At 44.9% G+C, this 15,701-nt stretch overlaps 1 protein-coding gene across 1 annotated transcript in view; it reads right to left on the reverse strand.

Moving 5' to 3' along the window:
• Nucleotides 1-14,649, reverse strand: part of SSPN (sarcospan) — a 49,848-nt gene extending 35,199 nt beyond the window's left edge. The window contains exon 1 of the mRNA XM_077469088.1: nt 13,152-14,649. Coding sequence (XP_077325214.1) covers nt 13,152-13,445 — 294 coding nt within the window. The 5' untranslated portion in view covers nt 13,446-14,649. The remainder of the gene's footprint in view (nt 1-13,151) is intronic.
• Between the last annotated feature and the right edge of the window lie 1,052 nt (nt 14,650-15,701).

A 15,701-nucleotide genomic window follows, 5' to 3' on the forward strand; every position in this document is an offset into this window, starting at 1 on the left:
CCTCTCACTGATACCAACAACAGGGCACCATTCCTTTCATTCAAGGATATGCGGTGAGGTCAGTGGCTGGTGACACACTGGCTAGTATCAGAGCCAGATACACACAGATTAAATACGCCACAAAAGTTAGAGCGAGAGCAATAATTCTAGCACTATACCCCCTCTGTAACTCTAAACAGGTAACCTGTAAACATTTTACAACGTCATCGATGAAGACTTCTAAGTACTGAAGTTTGTCGCCATTCCACAAGTGTGCACAATTTTAAAGCGTCACAAGTTAGGTATCTATTTACTCGACATAACATCATCTTTCACATTATATAAAAACATTTGGTCTCTCTCTCTAGTGTTTTTTTGTTTTTTTTTATTTATGAAACAGTTTCTTTCCGACCACCATTTTATTCCCTAGGGTGTCTGCTAGAATAAAAAAAAAAAAAAATATATATATATATATATATATATATATATATATATATATATATATATATAATGTTTGGGAGTTCTGACTAATTTCCTAGCAAAATAATTATTATTTTTACATGTAGGAGAGAAGTGTCACAATTGGCCTGGGTGGCAAGGGGTTAATTACCATAAGTAAGTAATATACAAATAATTGTTATATAATGTTTTTAAGGTAATTTACTATATTTTCAAAAACTGTACTCAAGTTGGTGGCTTAACGGACAAATTACTGAAGTTTGAAGTTATAAATTCCAACCAGTAATTTCACAGTAAATAGATACTGTAAATAATAAATGATTATGTTATAACATATAGCATATAAATATATAATTTACCTTGATTAAAATAGTACCTTTTGAACAGCAGCAGATTCTCATTCTCCCTCTTACCTGTTTGAGAAAAACATGGGATTGTGGGTAAGTCTATATACCCATAAATCCATGTTTTTTCCTTCAATTTATGAGGGTTGGGCTGGAAGGGAGCTTGTGTCTAATGACACTGCAGTTTGAGGCGTGCCTCCACTGCAGCATTTTTATTGGACAGCTTGGGCCAATGGTACTTTACCATTGGTCCAAGACTCCAAGCTGTCCATTGAGCTTAGTGCCTCTGACAAAAAGTGAGGAGAGACACTGTGAGCTCATCCTCTCAGTCTACTGCAAACTTTTATTTAAACTGTATGTAGCTTCTGACAGATTGTGCAAGGAGCCCCATATCTCCAGAACCATAGTGGTGGGGTAAGACTTCTGACTTCTGTGACCTCAGGTCGCCGAGCTACGACCCTCAAAGCTTGTTTTTTTTATGTTTTATTTTTATGCTTTAATTGACACCAATAATGGGGAACTATTCCTCTGCCAGTGCCAAGGCAGGGTCATCCAGTGCCTCCCCCCCAGTGAAGAGGGTAAATTGCACCCCACCTTCGAGGTGGAGTTGGTGATGCTAATAGAAGCAAGCATGCAATGAGCTGTGTCGAACAGGGCCGTCCTTTCGCATGGGCACGCTGGGCAGTTGCCCGGGGCCCCACCAGCCAAGCATCATTTAGATGTTACAAAGTTTGCTACCGCATTGTGCCAGTGCTGTGCAAGGGCATCACCAGCGTGGGGCCACGACCCCCCTGATTTTACTCTGTGCCCCCCCAAATTAAGTGCTGTACTCAGTGGCGTAACTAGAACCTTCAGGGCCCCAATGCAAGAAACCATGAAGGGCCCCCCTGAACCCCAGCCAGGGCCCTTCCCTCCGAGTCCGGCGGTGGAACTCCAGGGTGTGGTCACAGGTATGACCTTTGTGAGCCCTGTAGTTCCACTGCTGGTATCAGTATTTTTTTTTTATTAGTTTTTTTTTTTAGGTGCCCCATTGGGGGACTGTCCCTGTCTGGCTGGGGAGAACAGACATCGGACTGAGTGGCAATGCATGGAGCAGCAGAGGGGTACTCTGAGGAGCCGGCTGAGGACGCAGGTCATGCAGGGAATGCACAACTAAAGAGCAGCCAATGCGATAGTCGAGCATGGAGCTCTGCTAGTCACCCTCCACCTCCAGCCACCCGTGTGCATGGTGCATTGGTACCCCTAGCTGCCTATGCTGCTGCCGGCCATATGTAGAGGGGGCTGCATGGGCCCCCTGCAGCACAGGGCCCGGTTGCGGTCGCAACTGCTGCACCCCCTATAGTTACACCCCTGGCTGTACTGTTTTTGTATAACCGAAACAATGGCCACCAGCCGGCGGCGCGGCTGTCCGAGTGTCCGCCCGCTGATCGCTGAATTACTCATTAACAGCCGCTGCTGTTGTTTATGGGAGTTGTAGACTGTGGTGACGGCTGCATGCTCAAGCTCCCTTCCCCTGGGGGGTGGAGTCAGTCTGAGGAGAGAAGTGCACCCAGCCTACAGCGTGCTACAACTCCCATCGCCGCAGTCGGAATCCAGGATATTTTGCCTGCCCAAGTGCCTCTGCTTGGATGGACACTGTGTAAAAACACCACATGATGTGGCTGGCCTGGGCGCTCCGCTGCTGACTGGTGGTACAATAACAGTACTGTGGAGTAGATGTGACCCCCCCCGGCCAGGAGCACCATCCTCACCCACTCCCCAGGACTGGAGGAAGGAGGAAGAGAGGACTTGTCCTGCTGCTGCTGAGCACTGATGCTGCCGAGCAAGTTGTGGTGAGAGACCCTGACATCCCCACAGGATCAATCATCCCATTGATCTGCCCTCCATACACCTCATTTACCTTGCCCACGGCCTACAGGCTAGCAGGACCCACATGCCATGGTCGGTTCCCAGCAGGACCCACAGACCATGGCCAGCAGGACCCATAGGCTATTGTCTGCTCCCAGCAGAACCCACAGGTCAGTGGCCAGCTCCCAGCAGGATCAACAGGTCCGCAGCCAGCTCCCAGAAGGACCCACAGTTCATTGTCCAGCAGGACCCACAGGTCCGCAGCTTGTGGGTCCTGCTGGGATCTGGCCACTGACCTGTAGGTCCTGCTGGCCACATACCTGTGGGTCCTGCTGGCCACTGACCTATGGGTCCTGCTGGCCACTGACCTGTGGGTCCTACTGGCCACTGACCTGTGGGCCCTGCTGGCCACTAGCCTAGGGTAACCAGAAGTCCCCAGCACCACCAGATTACAAATATCTCCCCCTTACACATAATTAGTGCTTTTGTACAGTCCCATTTTAATCTGTAATTTCTTGTTTTTCAATTTCTTGCTTTTCAAGCTCGTGATATATTTCCCAAACGTTGTGTTAATGTTTAAAGAGGAAGTAAACCCTGATGGGTTTACTTCCTCTTTCATTCCCTGCAAAGGTAAAGCATAATGGACTACTATGCATCGCATAGTAGTCCATTATGTGTCACTTACCTGACACCTGTCACCGCTGTCCCCTGTAGTCCAGCGCATCCATCTTCTCGGTGGGTCTCGCTGCTCCGCCGCTGTCATTCGGCGAAGCCGCGATGACGTCACTCCCGCGCATGCGCACGGGAGCTGCCACTTGCGGCATATCGCCGTTGACCGCGGCGCACTCAGTGCATGCGCCGTAGACAGCGGTGCCTGTCTTTCGGCAAGTATCTCCTAAACCTACACGGTTTAGGAGATATTTCTTGGACCTACAGGTAAGCCTTAATCTAGGCTTACCTGTAGGTCAAAGTTGGTTGTAAGGGTTTACAACCACTTTAAACACTGATTTTGTTGGAAGTACCAATAAATATAGCTTTATTGATAATTTGCATTTTTATTCTCGTGCGTGATTGTGTAGACAGGGCCCCAGTGCACTGTATGGCCCGGGGGCCTATAATGCTCTTAAGATGGCACTGGTGTTGAAATTTATCTAATGATTCTGGAAAGTGCTGAAATTATTCCAATAGTTGTGGTGCACTGAAACAAACCGGAAAGTTTAAAATCAGTGCACAAATATGGGGCTAACAATTGTGAAGGAATAAAATCTCCTAGCATCGGTGGTGTCACTGAAAGGAAAAATGTCCCTGCCTCTGTGGTATCCCTGGAAGGAAAAATGTCCCTGCATAGGTGGTATCCCTAGAAGGAAAAATGTCCCTGCATAGGTGGTGTCACTGAAAGAAAAAGAATGTCCCAGCTTCAGTGGTGTCACTGGAAAAAATAAATGTCTCTGCTCTAGTGGTGCTACTGTAAATAAAAAATGTCCCTGTGTTGGTGGTGACAGTCCGAAGAGGACTGCTTTGGCATCTGTGCAAGTGGGATGCAGAGAGGGAGGGGAGGTAGGTGCAGTAGGGTGCATAGAACTAAAGGAACCTGGGGGCCTCTGAGTGAGGAAGGGCAGATAAAAGGCTCAATGGATGATAGGGGGTCCAATGACACAGATGGAAATCCATTCTTCTCAATTACATCAACAAGGGGCAACATTCCTCTGACTGAAACCAATGGGGCACCCTTCCTTTCACTGACACCAAAAAGGCACCATTGCTCTCACTGACACCAACAATGGACCGCATTCCCCTGACTGAAGCCAACGGGACACCCCTTCTTTCACTGGCACCATTCTTCTCACTAACACCAACAATGGAGCACTATTCCTCTGACCGATACCTAAGGGGCACCATTCCTTCCCCTGATACTCAAGATGAAGAAAAAGGAACGTGGTCAGCGGGACTTTAAATGAGGCCAATCACTGGAGGGAGGGAGTAGTGCCGTCCCTACGTGGCGCAAGTGCGCCCCTGGGGCATATAAAAATATACCCCTGGTTCCCCTTTATGTGCCAAGTGGCAGCAAATGGTATATGGTGCACCAGACCACTAAATGACCAAAGCACCAAAATAAATTTGCCTCCATCACAAATTTTAGACAAAGAAAAGGGAAAGTGGTCAGCGGGATTTGAAATGAGGCCAATCACTATATAAAGTAAACATGTGGGATATAAAACACAGTGCTACTTTTATGGGTTGCAACAAAAAGGGAGAACCCCTAAATAGTGGTCTGGTGCACCATATACCAATTGCTGCCACTTAGCACATAAAGGGGAATCAGGGGTATATTTTTATATACCCTCTAATGTAACTGAATTAGGACAATTCTGCAAAGATGAGTGGGCCAAAATTCCTCCAGGACGCTGTAAAAGCCTCATTGCACGTTATCGCAAACGCTTGGTTGCAGTTGTTGCTGCTAAGGGTGGCCCAACCAGTTATTAGGTTTAGGGGGCAATCACTTTTTCACACAGGGCCATGATGGTTTGGATTTTTTTTCACCTTTAATAATAAACACCTTCATTTACAAATTGCATTTTGTGTTTACTTGTGTTGTCCTTGACTATTGTTTAAATTGGTTTGATGTTCCGAAACACTTAAGTGTGACAAACATGCAAAGGAACAGGAAATGAGGCAAACACTTTTTCACACCACTGTATATAGTGATTGGCCTCATTTAAAGTCCCGCTGAAAACTTTCCCTTTTCTTTGTCTAAAATTTGGGATGGAGGCCAATTACTTTTGGTGCCTTGGACCACATCATTCCTTATTGTTGATACTCAAGATGAAGCACCATTCTTTCCAACGACCACCAACACAAGAGCATATTTTTATTTGATTGGCTGTTATGGGCAATGGCTGTTTTTCTCAGATAATTTTGTGTATGAGGCCACCAATAAGATTAAAAAGTTCAGAAAACTGTCTGGATTTAGCACGAAGGCTGAACCTGTATAATATTATCCAGGTACCCAACTGGCACAGAACAATTTTTTTGGTATGATAACCCACAGCAACCAGCCACAATTCAGTCTGCTGAAATCAGGCCAGAGCAAGATAAATTCTTATTGATTGCCATCTGTTACTGCCCTTTACGTATACACTATATTGTCAAAAGTATTGGGACACCTGCCTTTACAGGCACATGCACTTTAATGGTATCCCAGTCTTAGTCCGTAGGGTTCAATATTGAGTTGGCCCACCCTTTGCTGCTATAACAGCTTCAACTCTTCTGGAAAGGCTGTCCACAAGGTTAAGGAGTGTGTCTATGGGAATGTTTAACCATTCTTCCAGAAGTGCACTTGTAAGGTCAGGCTGATGTGGATGAGAAGGCCTGGCTCGTAGTCTCTCAAATTCATCCCAAAGGTGTTCTATCAGGTTGTGGTCAGGACTCTGTGTAGGCCAGTCAAGTTCCTCCACCCCAAACACCCTTGTCCATGTCTTTATGGACTTTGCTTTGTGCACTGGTCCAAATAATTTGGTGGAGGGGGGATTATGGTGTGGGGTTGTTTTTCAGGGGTTGGGCTTGACCTCTTAGTTCTGTTAAAGGTAACTCTTAAAGCATCAGCAGACCAAGACATTTTGAACAATTTCATGTTCCCAACTTTGTGGGAACAGTTTGGGGATGGCCTCTTCCTGTTCCAACATGACTGCACATCAGTGCACAAAGCTTGGTCCATAAAGACATGGATGAGTGAGTTTGGGGTAGAGGAACTTGACTGGCCTGCACAGTGTCTGTTAGGATTAACGGCTTCCTGACCGCCTCACGCAGATATACTGCGGCAGAAGGGCACGTATGGGCAGATTAGCGTACCTGTATGTTGCCCTTTAAGAGGCGGCTCGAGGGCGCGCCTGCCGCGATCTACATGACAGCGATCGTCTCACGGTAAGGAGGAACGGGGAGATGCTAATGTAAACAAGCATCTCCCCGGTCTGCCTAGTGACACTGTCACTGATCAGCTTTCCCGGTAATCGCAAGCACTGATCAGTGACGTTTCACACACAGCCCCTCCCCCCCACAGTTAGAATCACTCCTTAGGACACACTCAACCCCTACAGCGCCACCTAGTGGTTAACCCCTTCACTGCCAGTGACATTTTTACAATAATCAATGCAATTTTTTAGCATTGATCGCTGTATTAATGCCAAAGGTCCCAGAAATGTGTCAAAATTGTCTGCTGTGTCTGCCATAATGTCGCAGTCACGATAAAAATCACTGATCGCCGCCATTACTAGTAAAACAAAAATGTATCAATTAACATGCCATAAAACTAACCCCTATTCTGTAGACACTATAATTTTTTCGCAAACCAATCAATAAACGCTTATTGTGATTTTTTTTACCAAAAATATGTAGAAGAATACGTATTGGCCTAAACTGAGGGAAAGTTTTTTAAAATATTTTTTGGGGATATTTATTATAGCAAAAAGTAAAAAATAATGCTTTTTTTCAAAATTGTCGCTATTTTTTTGTTTATAGCGCAAAAAATAAAAACAGCAGAGGTGATCAAATACCACCAAAAGAACACTCTGTTTGTGGGAAAAAAAGAACGTAAATTTTGTTTGGGAGCCACGTCACAGGACCACGCAATTGTCAGTTAAAGCGACGCAGTGCAGAATCGTAAAAAGTGCTCTGGTCAGGAAGGGGGTAAATTCTTCCGGGGCTGAAGTGGTTAATTAGAGCAGAGACTGCGAGCCAGGACTTCTCATCCAACATCAGTGCCTGACCTCACAGATGTACTTCTGGAAGAATGATCAAACATTCCCACAGACGTACTTCTAAACCTTGTGGACAGCCTTCCCAGAAGAGTTGAAGCTGTTATAGCTGCAAAGGGTGGACCAACTCAATATTGAACCCTACAGACTTAGCCCTTGTACACACGGTCGGAGATTCCGACGGAATGTGTCCCATCAGACCGTTTTGTCGGATATTCCGACTGTGTGTGGTCTCTATTGGACTGTTTCCGTCGGAGTATCTGACGGACCAAGTTTTCCAACTTGTTGGTAAAATTTTCCGACAAAATGCTCTGATCGGACATACTCCGATCATGTGTAGAGAATTCCGATCAGACAAAGTGCCACGCATGCTCAGATCAAATTCCTACACCAAAGCTATTGGCTACTAGAGTGAACGTAGTCCCGTCGTAACGGAATAACGTCATCACGTCGGATTTTCCGACAACTTTGTCCGACCGTGTGTATGCAACAGTTTCGGACAAAATCCGACAGACAAAATCCGACGGATTTGGTTGTCGGAATCTCCGACCGTGTGTACAAGGGCTAAGACTGGGATGCCATTAAAGTTAATATGTGTGTAAAGGGAGGATTCCCAATACTTTTGACAATATCGTGTATCTATAGCCAAAAACGTCTTTTAGCTTTTGATAGAGTGGCAACTGTTGCCAGTCGGGTGGGTTTTTTTTTTTTTGACTGAGAACCATAGGGGGAAATTTCTGTTGATTTTCTGTTATGGAGACACAACAGGAAGTAGGGGGAATCTTTCTAAAGTTGTCATTGGAACAGGTGTCCCAATTGGAAGATTGTTCTAATGGCAGCTGTAAAATTTTGGATTGCCCATAGTTTTGGACAAACTGAGAGGTGAATGTGACCAGCAGGGACACAGACAGTGATAAAACCCCTGTCTGGGATTCTAACCCCTACCCTACTCCATCTGAAACATTTTTTTTTTCTTTACAAATGAATTATTCCCCCCCCCCCCCCCCCCCCCCCTGCTCTCTTCACATAACATGGAAGTTCATTGCTTATTTTTCTCAGAAAAACACTCACAGCCCTGCCATAGAAAACAGCGTCATGCAGTTTCAAGCACCACTCTAGAAATATATTAAAGCTGAACTGTAGGTAGATATAAAATACACAAATTAATGCAGCTCCTCTTTCCATGGATACATCATTAAATAAATTTTTTAATGCAAACAGTTTAAGAAACTTAATTTGACCTCGGCCTCTTGCAGTCCCAGTTCAGTAGGGTCGGAGAGTGAGAGGAAGAAGCAGTAGCAGGAGTCAGTCAGTTGATGTGTTGACAAGAAGCATGCTAAAAGGAGCAGAGAGCAGAGTGACAGAGACACAAGCTAATCGCTGTGCTGCTTCTCCTTTCACTGTCCAGTCACATGCTGCGGTGGGTCGGGGATGACCTGTACTCGAAAGTGGGTTGACTGATGCTGGCAGCAGAAAAAAGTACAGCAGTGGAAATCTCTGCTTTCAGGGTGAATACTCACTTCTGGACCGCCGCACTATGATATACGTCCTTACTTTGAAGGGGAATATCGTTGTTATGGCAGCAGCTAGCTGCCATAACCCCGGTATTCTCTTCTTTGGCCGACGATCTGCCTTCCGATAAGAGTGGTCTCTGTTGTGGATTCGCCGCAAGATCACTTTTATCGGCAGCAGGAGAGGGGCCCCTCCCGCCGAGCTCCGGTGCCCTCCGCCGTTTACCAGAGCCATCAGCAGCGGCGGAGGTGATCGGATCTTCACCCTTGCTGGGCATTGAGACGAGTGAGGGGAAGATAGCCCCCACCCATCTCCATAACAATGCAGGGGGGAAGTGACATCAAAATGTCACTTCTGCCCATAGCTCTGAAAGGGCCATTTAAAAAAATAATAATAATTAAATTACAAATTTTTATTTTATTTTTATTTATTGCATTTAAGTTAAATATGAGATCTGAGGTCTTTTTGACCCCAGATCTCATATTTAAGAGGTCCTGTCATGCTTTTTTTCTATTACAAGGGATGTTTAAATAAAAAATAAAAAATAAACTGTGTAAAAATAAAAGGTAAAATAAATAAGAAAAAAAATGTTTAAACGCTCCCCGTCCTGCCGAGCTCGCGTGCAGAAGCAAACACACACGTCAGTAGAGCCCGCTGGGAAACCGAAGTGGTGTTAAAACCACACACCACATATCACCACGATTGGTAGAGTGAGAGCAATAATTCTAGCTCTAGACCTCCTCTGTAACTTAAAACATGCAACCTGTATAATTTTTTAAACGTTGCCTATGGAGATTTTTAAGGGTAAATGTTTGTCGCCATTCCACGAACTGGCGCAATTTCAAAGTGTGACATGTTGGGTATCAATTTACTCGGCATAACATTATCTTTCACAATATAAAAAATAATTGGGCTAATTTTACTGTTTTCTTATTTTTTAATTCCAAAAATGTTATTTTTTTTCAAAAAAATTGCGCTTATAAGACCGCTGCGCAAATACGGTATGACAGAAAGTATTGCAACGACCGCCATTTTATTCTCTAGGGTTAGAAAAAAAATGTATAATGTTTGGGGGTTCTAAATAAATTTCTAGCAAAAAAATATGTTTTTAACTTGTAAACAACAAATCTCAAAAAGAGGCTCGGTCCTTAATGCCGCGTACACACGAGCGGACTGTATGGCGTACTTAGTCCGTCATACAATCCGACGGACAGTCCGTCATACTTTCGACTGAATGGACTTGACCACACACGGATGCACAAACAGTCCGTCGAAAGCTTGCGCGATGACGTGTACAGCACGTACGACGGGGCTAGAAATAGGAAGTCCAATACACAGCAATGCACCCTTCCACCGTGTAAATCCTTTCTGGGCATGCGCCATTCTTAGTCCGTCGAACTAGCATACTGACGAGCGGATTGTCCGCTGAAACCAAAGTACGACGGACAGAATTTCGAAAAATCTGAAATACTTAGTACGCCGGACTGCACGCTGAAAAAGTCCCCTGAAGCCCACACACGAGCGGACTGTCCGCTGAAATGTGTTCCGACGGACTAAGTACACCATACAATCCGCCCGTGTGTACGCAGCATTAGTGGATACTGCAGCAAACGTAGGTCTTGTTTTTTCTTTTAATGAGCTACTTACTTCTATCTTGCTATTTTGAAGTGGAGTTCTGCTTTAATATAAAAAGCCAAGACAATGCAGACAGCAGGAAATTAATAATAAAAAAAAAAAAACACATTTTATTTTAACTATGATTAAGCAAGGAACCTGAAACCTTTTGGGGGCCTATTTTAAAAAAGCATTTGCAACCATTTCTGTTTTGTCGTTTCCTGCATCTCTAAGCCTTGGACAAGTTTGTCCCCTGCGATTTATAAAGCTATGACCTGAAGAGCTAAAAAAATTAAAAGATATTTCAAATAAAAAAAGTTGAATAGCAATTAGTGCATAGTATGAAAGCCTCATAGGAAAAAAATAATTGCAAAATAAGTGAAGTTATTATAAAGCCTTTCTTTTTAGTTTTGACGCTTAGACCCCTTTCACACCACACTGCCCATAGCGTGGGCGGTAAAACGCCGCTATTTTTAGCGGCGTTTTACCGCCGGATTTGAAGCGCATTTCGACCCCTAGCGGGGCGCTTTTACCCCCGCTAGCGGCCGAGAAAGGGTTAAAACCTCTGGAAATACACTGCAATAGCGGTGTTTTGCCGGCAGTATTACAGCGCTGCCCCATTGATTTCAATGGGGAGCAGCGGTGGAGGAGCGGTAAACACACCGCTCCTTCACCGCTCCAAAGAAGCTGCTGGCAGGACTTTTCCCTAACGTGTTGCCAGCGCACCGCTACAGTGTGAAAGCCCTCGGGCTTTCACACTACAGACAATGGTGCAGCTTTTTTAGGGCGGATTGCAGGCGCTATTTCTAACGCTATAGCGCCTGCAAAACGCTCTGGTGTGAAAGGGGTCTTAGAAAAGGTTAAAGCTGAATCCTGGGATAAGAAAATATTATTTAAATATAAGAGGCTCATGTAGTATACCTTGGTGTCCTTTGGGAAATTTTCCCAGAGCTGTGCAGTCATCCAGTGCTTAACTTTGTTTCTGTGCAGGAACTTCCTGTAATAAAGACCGGTCACTGCTGCTCTCTCTCTCCTTGTGCAGAGTGACTGGTCTTGTCTCCGCCCCCTCCTGTAGTTTTCTGCAGGCAGACTGTAGAGGGTGGAGCCTGCTGAGTTCTACCTAGGGTTGCCACCTCATCCCTTTAAATCCGAACACATCTGAATTACACAGGTTCTGAGGCTAATTTAAAGCAGATAAGGCACTAAGTGAGTTTAATTACCACCTTAATCAGCCACAGAATCTGTGCAATTCATATGTGTTTGGTTTTAAAGAGATGAGGTGGCAACCCTAGTTCTGCCCATGCCTCTAATCTCTGCACAGGACATGTACAGCACAGTGATGGCATCACTGCTACTTTAATAAAAAATAATAAGAAAATGTAATAAGAAAATATCTTTAAAAAAATATATATTTTTTTGTTTGTGCCCCCTTCTGGGGAGATTTTCCACCACTTCCTGTCCTTGTTATGCAAGAAATGGAGGAGTGGTTGTCACTGTTACAAAAACAATGCTAGAAGTGCTAACCCTTCCCCACTTTGGTAAAAACATGTCTTGGAGACATGTCCCAACATTTTGTCCAGATTGCAGATGAGGAGAAATCTCCACAAATGGCGATAAAAAAAAAACTGGACTTGAAACTGAAAAATGGCATACAGCAAGTAAAAAAATAAAAAAATTGAGCCTTCTAACCCTTTGCTGTTCTATCCAAAGCAAAAAAAAAAAGTTTTAGTCTGGATTAGGCTTTAAAAAAAGAAGCCAGGGTCACATTTCAAGTACTCACACATGTCATTTAAAAGCGGAATACTATTTTCGTGAGCCAAGTCCTGAATTCACTGTCTTTATACGCACATTGACATTAATGGAATAAAAGAAAAAAGTTTTAAGAGTTTAATATTTAAGTGCCAAATTCAGTGATTAAAAAAGACAAACAAAACCCTGGATTAAGCTTTTATAATCAAAAATTCAAAATGAATGGTTAAAGCCAAAAAAGCATCAATCTGACCGTTTTCCACTTTTTATAAATAGGCCCCCTTGAAGGGACAAGATTTTGAGGGACAAAGCTTTGGAATCTGCAAAGTTCCCTTGAAATGTTGGGTGGCACAGACAGAGGCATGAGACCGGGGCACGTGGCAGTGAAAGGGTTAGCAGACACTCGTGTTGGAGCACAATAGACGGGGATGGGGTGATGGGTATTCCCAGAATTGCAGAGCTCTCAGGCTCACAATGGATGTCACGATTAACCCCTTTCGCAGCTGCTGTCTAGCCAAGAAAATATTGAATTGCGATGCACAGCGGGGTCCCCGGCTGGCTCTTTAAATTTGGTTGCCGTAGTAACGGCACACACCATCCGCTTGCTAATTGCAAAGCGTCTGGGACATTTTCCACTTCAATTTGCAGAAGCGGGGCTACTCAGTGCTGCAAAGGGTAACCGGGTGCGTCACCTAATCTCTTTGCTCAAAGGCCCCTTGGTTATTTGTACACCCCCCCCCCTCCCCACCAACCAACCACCACTCCACCCCAATCCCGAGGCGGCCCACAGCCCCGCACATCCTTGTTAGTGCGCTGGTGCAGAAGAGGTTAAGTGAGCGTGACATGCACATGGGGTTATTGCCTGCTGGATCATGCAGCAACCAGATTTGCTTACAATAATCCCGGCCCAGTGTGGGGTGTCTCTGACTAGTAATGAGGAGCAGTTCGCTGCCATGATGAAGGCCACCGTGGCGACAGACACGCCGAGGGTCAGCTGGAGCAGGGCCACCAAAAGAGGGAAGCGGCAGCCGCAGCAAGTGTGCGCATCATCCTGCTGTCCGGCCTTGGCGACTTTCTTCTCTTTTTTCTGCTTTTTCTGGTCGGCTTTTTTGTCCTGGCCTTCTCCTTGGCCCTTCACCGGCTGCTCTTGGCTGGCTGGGGATGGCTTGTGTTTGTTGTCCGCTCCCATTTGGATGCCGTGTGCGTGAAATCAGGCTGGACTGCTGTTTCTTTCTCTCTCTCCTCTCACTCTCTTCCCTTTCTATTTCTATCTCCTACACTCTCTCTCTCTCCCCCTCCCTCCCTATCTCTCTCTTGTCCCACTTACGCTCTCTTCTCTCCTCTCCCCCCTGCTCCCTTTCCTCCTTCTCTATGTCTCTCGACCCTTTCTGTCACTCCTCTCTCTCTCTCTCTCTCTCAACTCTTTTCTGTATCTTTCACACTTTATCCCACTATCTCTTTCTCTACTGTCTCTACCTTACCTTTCCCTATTGCACACCCTTCTCCTTTACTCTTCTTCTCTCTCCCTTTTTGCACTCTCCTCTCCCCTTTTCTCTCTATTGATCTTATCACTCTCTCCTCTTATTTGCTACATTTGCCCCTTGTTTTCCTCCCTTTTGTTCCCTTTTTTTGCTCTCTGCTATCCCCCTCTTCTCCCTCTCACCCCTTTTCTCTCTCTTTTCTCCTATCTCTCCTACTCCTTTGTCTCTTCTCTCACTCTTTCTTTTCTTTCTCTCTTGCTATCTGCCCCTCTTATATTTACACTCTCTCTTTCCTCTCACCTATCTCTTTTATGTCTCTCTCTTTTTTTCTTTTCTCTCTTTCTGACCACTTTATCTCTCACTGCCCCTTTACCTCTTTTTCTTCTGTTTCTCTCCCTGTCTCTTGCTGTTTCTTCTTCTTTCTCTGTTTCTCTCCCTGTCTTTTTCTTTCTATTGTTGTCACTCACTGTCTTTCTCTCTCAATGTCTCTATGTCTTGCTCTCTCTTTTTCTTATTTTTCTATATCTTCCTGTCTTTTCTTCTTTCTTCCTCTTTTTCCCTGTCTCTTTCGCTCTCTTTTTCTTCTGTTTCTCTCCCTGTCTCTTGCCGTTTCTTCTTCTTTCTCTGTTTCTCTCCCTGTCTTTTGCTGTCTTTTTCTTTCTCTATTGTCACTCACGCTCTCTCTCTCTCTCTCTCTCTCTCTCTCTCTCTCTCTCTCTCTCAATGTCTCTACGTCTTACTCTCTTTTTCTTATTTTTCTATATCTTCCTCTCTTTTCTTCTTTCTTCCTCTTTTTCCCTGTCTCTCTCTCTTTTTCTTTCTCTCTCACTGTCTCTTCCTCTTTCTTCTCTGTCTCGTGCACACCCTGGCTGCCTGCAAGCCATGAAGGGATCCTGGTATTTGGGAATCACGGGGCTGAACTAATATGGAAAGCATTTGGAGCAGATTCTTCAGCCCTTAAATGCCACTTATAGGCGAGGGAACCAGAGGGGGGGCTTCAAGGGGTTAGCGGAGTGCCAACCTGCCAGGGCCCAGTGAGAAAATAGATTCTCGTCCGCCTGTGTGACAGAAATGAACGCTGGCTCGGCAGGGGCTAATGAAATGCAGAATACCAAAACGTGACAAGCAAGGCTTAAATATTTCAGTAGGCCCAAGGAAATGTTCCCAAGCAGCTCAGCACCCTGAGGCCTTTCTGAGCACTGGGGCCAGACAGGAACTGACTGCACACAAATTGCCATCACGCAGAGGGTGGGTGATGGAGCTGGCAGCTGGGTCCTCCCTGATATAATCATATATTAAGCCCCGACACTTCAAAACAAACACCACAGGCCTATGTACGCTGAGCGTGTTATTAGACGCACGTACATAATCAAATACGCAAACAGGCCCTCGCACCAGGATGTGTAATAGCCCAGCTGCCAATTTATTAAAAGCAAACTGCTCACAATAATGTCTTATCACACTATATACTCAATTATTGGACTGCTTTATAAGGATTGAGGAAACTCGCTGCTCTCACACTGCTGCACTGTTTTCTGCAACATTACTCTCAAAATTATAAAGAATTAAAATTCCATTAAAACTCAAGTTCCACGGTCCTCAACCCGGTGATTCCAAACACTGCTGAGTGCCAACTTTACAGGGGCCTTTCTCACTCAGTAGACAAACTGTGAAAGAAAGGGATAGAAGCGCACACTGGGAAGCAGCCTGATTAAGTGTTTAACAGATAGGCTTCATCTTCACCTACTCTCAAGCCACACCCTGCTAACGCATTTCACCCGCTCATGGGCTTCGTCTAGAGGTAATGGCCACCTGACGTTCATACCTAAAATGAGTTTGTTGGACATCCCATTCCAAAAACATGGACATGAATGGTGGCCATACACGCTTTAATAAATTATCGGTTTCTTTCCGATCAATCTGTAGGAAAAAATGTATCTATAGTTGACAAACCGTTTTCTTGA

This window comes from Lithobates pipiens, unplaced genomic scaffold (genome assembly GCF_037356315.1).
Source record: "Lithobates pipiens isolate NorthernLeopardFrog02 unplaced genomic scaffold, aLitPip1_a1.2 Scaffold_8, whole genome shotgun sequence".
NCBI lineage: Eukaryota > Metazoa > Chordata > Amphibia > Anura > Ranidae > Lithobates > Lithobates pipiens.